The 8,361-nt window shown below is 39.4% G+C and overlaps 1 protein-coding gene across 1 annotated transcript; it reads left to right on the forward strand.

Annotated features, from left to right (window-relative positions):
• Positions 1-505: 505 nt before the first annotated feature.
• On the forward strand, positions 506-8,283 carry LOC308096047 (2-iminobutanoate/2-iminopropanoate deaminase-like; the record flags this gene model as incomplete). Its single annotated transcript, XM_080443313.1, has 6 exons — positions 506-570; positions 2,986-3,091; positions 3,739-3,793; positions 4,159-4,227; positions 7,331-7,386; positions 8,213-8,283. The coding sequence occupies 6 exons, from the start codon at positions 506-508 to the stop codon at positions 8,267-8,269; spliced, it is 408 nt and encodes a 135-aa protein (XP_080299439.1). The 3' UTR covers positions 8,270-8,283.
• Positions 8,284-8,361: the final 78 nt, after the last annotated feature.

The following is an 8,361-nucleotide window of genomic DNA, read 5'->3' on the forward strand; positions in this document are numbered from 1 at the left end:
TTTGAGTACTTTTTGATACCAATACTTTTGTACTTTACTAAAGTAAATTTTGAATTCCGGACTTTTACTTTAGAGTATAATTAGTATTGATACTTTTACTCAAGTAAAAAAGTAGTACTTTCCCCACCACTGTCTGTGGGTCAGAACTGAAGTCATAAATCTGGTATGTAACCCAAACACCTGTTTCTACCGTAAATAGTCTAATATGGACGCAATCATTTGAATTAATAATTTGGCCAGCGCTTAAACTCTCTTGGTCAAATAAGTCATTTCTGAACGACAACTGCTCAACTTAAATGTAATATTATGGAAAATAATTAATTTCACATTTCTTCCACAGGGAGCGCTTCAAAACTAAGTGCCTCTCGCATCGCACTGCAGAAATGACAATGCTCTTATTGATAGACAGTACGGTAAGGACTTGAAGTTGAAAGCTGCCCATTCAAGGAATCTTGTCCTTTTCATTCACAAGCTCTTTGGTGACTGACTGACACTTGGAAACATCATGTCTACCATCTCTAGAAAGATCATCAATACTACTTCCGCCCCGGCTGCTATTGGACCATACAGGTGAGAAGGTTAAGCCTCAAAACGAATTAATCAATTAATGTGAAGTGGATTTTTCCAAACAGATCGATGTGTGCATTATTGTGCTCGTTCTGAATGAATGCATAGGGATGGCTCATGGCTGGTATAACCAATTTGGTCAGAGCATGCAGAGGCGGGTCAAAGTACAGCGGTGGAAGGAAGAAGTACTCAAATGTTTTACTTATTAAGTAAAAGCAGGGGCGGCTGGTATCAATGGGCTAGTGGGGCTAAGCCCCCCCCCCTATATTATTGAATAAAAAATGAGAAATTATTAAAATATATATTTTATAAATTTAAAAAATATATATGTTTTTATTTTTATTTAATTATTAAAATGTTATTAAATGTTATTAAAATGTTTTAGAGTAGATTATTTTACATGCTGGTGGAACCTAGAGCAGCAACAGCATCAAATAGTTATAAAAACACTTTATAGTTATAAAAACAATTTAGTTGAAAAACACTAAATATAAAATTATCAATAATACTGCTATGTAGAAACACTCAATTAAAAGTAAAAGTAAAAGTATTGGAAATTGGAATAAGTAAGAATACCTGAAATAAGTAAGAATACCTGAAAATTGTACTTATAACTTATAAGTATAGTACTTGAGTAAATGTACTTAGTTACTTTACACCACTGATGACTGGTAACCAATTTGTCCAGACTGAGGCCGGTCAAAGTACCTGCATGATAAAAGTCTGTTGAAATAGCTTTTCACTGTTAAAGGTTTTCTGCGGACTGTGGAGCTTAGAGAACGTGGTTCTAACACAGACACAATGGCAGCAATTCGTCGGCAGATTCCATACACACCAAAAGCCCCGATCAGACAGGGAGTTTACAGGTAGGGACAGTGGTGTAAAGTAACTAAGTACATGTACTCAAGTACTGTACTTAAGTACAATCTTGAGGTACTTTTATTTTTTTTACTTTAATGGAGTATTTCCGATTTTCAGTACTTTTACTTCTACTCCACTACATCTTAGAGGCAAATATTATACTTTTACTGCACTTCAATTATTTGACAACTTTAGTTACTAGGCTACTTTGTTGTAGATTTTGATTATTATTACAAAACATACATTAACCACTTCAGCTCTATAGCTACATTTAGGCCATTTGAAAATAGCCGATCTACAAGCTGGCAATGCAACTTGAGCTTGTAGATCTGCTATTTTCAAAAGATTGTACGCATTTGAAAGCTAATACTGCACAATGAGTACTTTCTACTTCTACTTTATTTTGTACTTTTGCTCAAGTAGCCTACATTTCTAATACTCCGAACAGAGTATATCTACATTGCAGATACTTTTAGGCTACTCAAGTAAAACATGTGAGTACTTCTTCCAGACTTCACGATCTAAATGCTCATTTAGAAATGTGCCTGACTAAAATGTAAACAAATAGTAGCTTTAGGCTACTATTCAGTAACATAATGTTTTCCTTCATTAATTAATTCTTGGCACATAGCCAAGATACTAGTAGGCCTATTCATTGTTGACTACTAGAGCAAGCTTAATGAGGGGTGTTACTTTTTCAGCCAATCAGCTGCCAGGCCGTGAATGGAGGCCAGAGATAGTAAAGCTCAGCTGCTCAACTCACATTTCCAAACAGGCAGTGGTGGAAAAAGTACTCAAGTAAAAGTATCAATACTGCAATGTAGAAATACTCACAAGTAAAAGTCAGGAATTAAAAGTCCGGAATTTAAAAATTACTTGAGTAAAAGTATAAAAGTATTGGTATCAAAATGTACTTAAGTACCAAAAGTAGAAAGTAGGCCTACTCGTTCTGCAGAAGGTCCCATTTAACAACTTTTCAAATGTATAAAATGTACAAAAATCTTTTGAAAATAGCAGATACAACCTCACAATGTGTCGCATCGCAATGCATTGTGAGCTTGTAGATCGGCTATTTTCAAATGGCCGAAATGTATATAGGGCTGAAGTGATTCATGTATGTTTTGTAATAATAATGAAAATCTACAAAGTAACTGGTAACTAAAGTTTTCAAATAATTGTAGTGGAGTAAAAGCACAATATCTGTCTCTGAGATGTAGTGGAGTAGAAGTATAGAAAATTGGAAATACTCCAGTAAAGTAAAAGTACCTCAAAATTGTACAGTACTTGAGTACATGTACTTAGTTACTTTCCACCACTGCAAACAGGGATGTATGTAGGCCTATGTATGGTGATTGTTGTATTGTTGTTTATACTAGTTCCAGACAGAAACTGTGAAAAGAGTGGGGTGGGTGTGTGTGTGTGTGTGTGTGTGTGTGTGTGTGTGTGTGTGTGTGTGTGTGTGTGTGTGTGTGTGTGTGTGTGTGTGTGTGTGTGTGTGTGTGTGTGTGTGTGTGTGTGTGTGTGTGTGTGTGTGTGTGTGTGTGTGTGTTTGTCCAGCCAGGCGGTGTTGGTGGACAGAACCATGTACATCTCAGGTCAGCTGGGTCTGGACACAGCCTCTGGTCAGCTGGTTGCTGGAGGGGTGCAGGCTCAGGCCAAACAGGTAAGACAGTCCTGCCATTCACTAGAATTGACCACGTTCAAATACCACTAGAACAGGAAACCTTGAACCTAGCATCTATCACCGACACCGTCATCCTTGCCTGAAATAGTTCACTAATACTGGTCTAAACCAGTGGTTCTCAAATGTTTACATTTCAAGGACCCCCAGTTTGACATGCATTAGGCCACAACCCCCATTTGATACACATTTTCACCTCTGGGACCCCAACCCCCACTGTAAAAACCTCTGTGTTCATTTAACTCTGTGACTGTACAAATGTAAACTCTCAGAGTTACAGACCCATTACGGACCATTATGGACCCATTACGGGTCCATTTGGTTCCTTTCGGTCCAGGGACCACCAGAGTTACCATCATAGTTACCCCTAGTGGTCCCCGGACCTGACATTGAGAGCTCTAAAGTTTAGAGTATTGTTTAGACTCTAATATATGGTAGATGGTCTGGTCACTGACAGCACTTTAAAAAAAAAGATGATCAATAATAGAGCATATTTTCTAAGAGGATTTGTTTGACATATTCACCAGATAGACATTTAGCAACTGATTGAACGGAACAGTAAAATATTAGCTGAACTACCAAGTAATTGGTTGAGTAAAATGCCCCCCCCCCCCATCTCTCTTTTTAAGGCACTCATCAACATGGGAGAGATCCTGAAGGCGGCAGGCTGTGACTATAACAACGGTGAGATCTAATTATCATGTCATGTCTTATTTCATCTGTCCGGTTTTGGATATCACAATATCGTGATATGGCATATAAGGGTTATACTTTCCAAAATGGATGAATGAAATAGCTAAAATAGCTGACCTACAAGCTCACAATGTTGAAGATTTGCTATTTTAGTTATTTCTGAAAAATAAGATCAATCATTTTTGTGTTATTTTTTTTTGTCCATATTGCCCAGCACTATTCATGTTATGTGCTTTGACTGTCCTGTCCTAACTGAACGAACACACACACACACACACACACACACACACACACACACACACACACACACACACACACACACACACACACACACACACAATTTTTATCTATTTCAGTGGTGAAGACTACAGTGCTGCTGGCAGACATGAATGACTTCAACAGCGTCAATGAGACCTATAAGACATGTAAGTCAACCTGTAGATTTTTCATCATCTCATGGTCCCTCTGAGGCCATCTTGCACACCTCCCCCACCCACCTACCCACCCCAGATAATGACATTGTTCTGTTTAGGGGTGCAACAGTTAATCAAACTTATTGATTATAAAAAAATATATTGACTTTTGTAAAATAATTGGTATGTCTATGTGGGTGGGTAGGCGTCACAAAACGGCATCACAAAATGTAACATCCGTATTTGATTGGCAACAAATGTCACAAACGTAACATCCGGATTTGATTGGCCAAAAAAAATCAAAATAAATATCACACTAGATGTCACTACTAGATGTGCAGGCCTTAAAGCGCCCCATACATTATTGAGACTGCATAACTAGATTTTCAGTAGCCTCCTTCATATGTAAGTAAGTAAGTAAGTATCTAGATGTTCAAAAATAGCTATTTTTTGCACGACACCACGTTGTGTTAGTCGGTTAGTCAGACTAATGAATTTAGGCAATTTTAAAAAATCTATTCAATTTCTTTCGTGTCGATTCACTTCTCGATTATTCTATTAATCGAAAATATAATCGATAGACTAATTGCTAATAAAATAATTGGTCGTTGCAGCTCTCTCTAAGTCTGTTTCCTGATGGAATGGATGGTATTATTTCCCTTGAAAAGTTGAATAAAAAACAGCTCCAAAAGTGACCACATGAGGGCGCCCTTTGTCCAGACAATACAACAGCACAACATAGAACTCCACAACACTAGCTGTGTGCCTGGCTGCCATAATGTAATGGCACCTTCCCTAACAGGCTGCAAGTCTCACTTTACAAACACATTGCTATTACATGCCACCTTGTGCCGCAGACATGATTTTTTTACTGGAAAGAATTCTACATTCAATTCTTTATTTGTGTCACTATAATAGGTGGCAGGCACACGTGGGTCAGTGTGTAGAAGATCAATGACTCACTTCCTTTGTTATAATTCAGGAAGTAAAAGTGATCCCTGATGAGTGCTGCTCATGTTCTAGAGCAGTGGTTCTCAATGTGGGGTCTGGGGACACCCAGGGGCCCTTGGAGGGGTTCCAGGGGGTCCCCCAGCTAAATGATTGATACCTAGGAACCAAATGGACACTTACAGGGCTGTAACGTATTGAGTGTACAAATGGAACCAGTCCATCTGGTTCCATTTTAGTTAAATTAACACTGCAGACTTTACAGTGTAGATTGGGGTCCCAGAAAAGAAAATCATCAAATGGGGGTCCGTGGCCATATGCATATCAAACTGGGGATCCTTGAAATTAAAGGAGAATCACCGGTCTGGAGGGGAATTTGCCATGGTTCCTTTTAAAAAGTGTCTGTTCACAACGTACTGATAGTTGAATTATACTTTGTTGCGCGACAGTGCCACTCATTGAAAATAACTGAAAATCAGTTATTTTCACCAAGCGACACCACCTGCGTACGGCGACGTACAGTATAAGTCACAGTCTTCACCTGGTCTCCCTTGTTTAATCACCTCATCATCCACTGCATCGTGAAAGACAAGTCAAAGTGCAGTTCAGTCATCTACTCTTGAATAAACACAGGCCACCATGTCTTGGCCGGGGCATTTCCTCTTCGTTCACAATGCTCAGGTGTAATGGAAGCCGCGGTGCCCAGTGAGTTGTAAGTAGATACCACCGACCAGGCACATAGGTGAAACCCAACCCTCCATAGCCAACCCCTCTACCTGTGCCTGGCTTCTAACTCCCCACCCAACCACTCTGTAACCCCTCAGTGTGAGCAGGGAACTTTCCATGACCCTGGGCCAGGATGGAACACAGGATGGCTCAAATTCAAATGGGTTTTCACTGGCAAGATCAGTGTGGAGATCGGGAACGGCGGCCTTAGCTGAGCGGGTAGAGAGGCCGTCTGGGAATGGGAAGGTCACCGATTCGACCCTTGGCTCGCCCAGTCTCACACATCGAAGTGTCCCAAAGACACGTAACTATTAACTGCTCTCCCTGTTTACTCATCAAAGCCATCTGAGCAGCCATCTGCTGGATCAAGATGTAAAAGCAATTTCCCCTCGTCTGTGGACCATAAAATACTTTCCCTTTCTCTTCAGTATGGGCGTGTCCAAAAGAAATACATGTTTCAAAATTAAAAGTGGTGGTAAATAATAAAATGGTCTGTGAGCTTTGTATTTCTTTATATTAGTATTATCCTTTAAAGGGTTAGTTCAGATTTTTTTTGTATTTTCTGTAGGAAATACTTACCATTAATGTAGTGGTTGCAAAGGTATTAATTGATTGCCCGAGACCCGTGGTCCGAGTTCTGGTCCGGTTCTGATGAATATGAAGTAGTTCTGGTAGATTTGGTGGGGGCCGCTCATTAAAAATAAATTACTAAAAAAAACTAGCGTCATTTTTATTGTTGACCTATTTCTACCATATAGTGCAGGTTTCGTTCAATTTCGACCCCTCTGTCACATGGTACTATTTTTTGTGTCATATATTTTGTGAGTGAGTAGGCTGCCGCGGCGCAGTGATTCTGGACACAAACATTAGTACCATGTGACAGAGGGGTCGGAGTTGAACGAAACCTGCAATATATGGTAGAAATAGGTCAACAATACAAATGATGCTAGTTTTTTTAATGAATTTATTTTTAATGAGTGGCCCCCACCAAATCTACTAATCTACCGGAATTACTTCATAGTCATCAGAACCGGACCAGAACTCGGACCACGGGACTCGGGCAATCAATTAATACCTTTGCAACCACTACTGGTAAGTATTTCCTACAGAAAATTAAAAAAAAATCTGAACTAACCCTTTAAGTCTAACAGATGAATAAACTGAATGGTATTTTTTTTCCCCGAAGGAATAAAGATGCTGTCATAGTGAACTTGGAGTAACCCCGTAACTTGTAGGAATTATTATTATTATTTGGACTTTATCAATAGTTTCCAACTCAACTCAACTATTATTATGCGGTAGTGAAATTTTATTTTCTTAAAGTCACTGTATTCAGCCAAGACGTCCTATCACTACCATTAGCTGTGTTGGAACAGGGGGCCACGGGGGACTTTGAGATGGACGTCATGTCTTTGTAACGTCTTTTTTGTTTTTCTTCTAGTTTTCAGCAGTAACTTCCCTGCCAGAGCAGCCTATCAGGTCGCTGCTCTCCCAAGAGTAAGTATAAAGTGTCATACAACACACCATTACCCTGCCTTCAGTATTCATAACTCACTGAATGAAGGTACATTCTCACTCCAACCAAATCATTTGTTTGGGTTGTTGGTGAACCAAAAAAAGAAAATAGAATAGCCTGTCATGTTTTTAGCCATGTTAGAAACAAAATAGTAAAATGATATGAATGAATGCCTTTGTAATGCTAATAGGCATAAAGACAGATTGGTAGCGACATGAGACAGAGAGCAGTCTGTATGAATCAGTATTATTATTATTGTTCACACTGGAGGTGAGTATTTAACTAGCTAGTTTAAAACTTTGATTGATTGATTTCTTGCTCGATTGGTTGAAAGTACATACACATTATAAATCATGCCAAGGATAACAAAGTATAATGAAATACTTATTTCCAATGTGATCCTCTGTTAGTATTTGGTACTATAGCATTTCCATAGTGTGTGTACAGTGTCATTTGCGCAAATAGGTGAACATGAAAATGAACCCATTTGTCCCAGCGGCCAAAATCACACAAATGTGGGATACCGATAGCTGAGTGCTTAAGACACGTACCACAGGCTCTGATGTCTGACAGCGAGCCCCGGGTTCGATTCCCGAAGTGGCACTCCCCGGCTCATTCTTCCGCCAATCTTCACTGTGGACTATCAATAAATGCAGAACCCCCCCCCCCCCCCTCTCTCATCTTCTCCTCTGATGTGATCACACCTTTAGAACCTCACATTGTAATCTTTATATGGGTTCATTCTTACACACTTGTTGCTTTCTTCTAATCTCTCTGCTGGTCTCTCTCTTTTTTTTCTCTCACTAGGGTGGCCTTGTTGAAATAGAAGCAGTTGCAGTACTTGGCCCATTCTCTGATTCCTGACTAGCTGGTCGAGGCATGCACAAGTTGTAGTACAACCTTTAAGTGACCTTAAGGTTCTGCCACAGAAACATTCTACAATTTCCTGTTTACAC

The sequence above is a fragment of the Gymnoscopelus braueri genome (assembly GCF_963280865.1).
Source record: "Gymnoscopelus braueri genome assembly, chromosome: 11".
In the NCBI taxonomy this organism is placed as follows: domain Eukaryota; kingdom Metazoa; phylum Chordata; class Actinopteri; order Myctophiformes; family Myctophidae; genus Gymnoscopelus; species Gymnoscopelus braueri.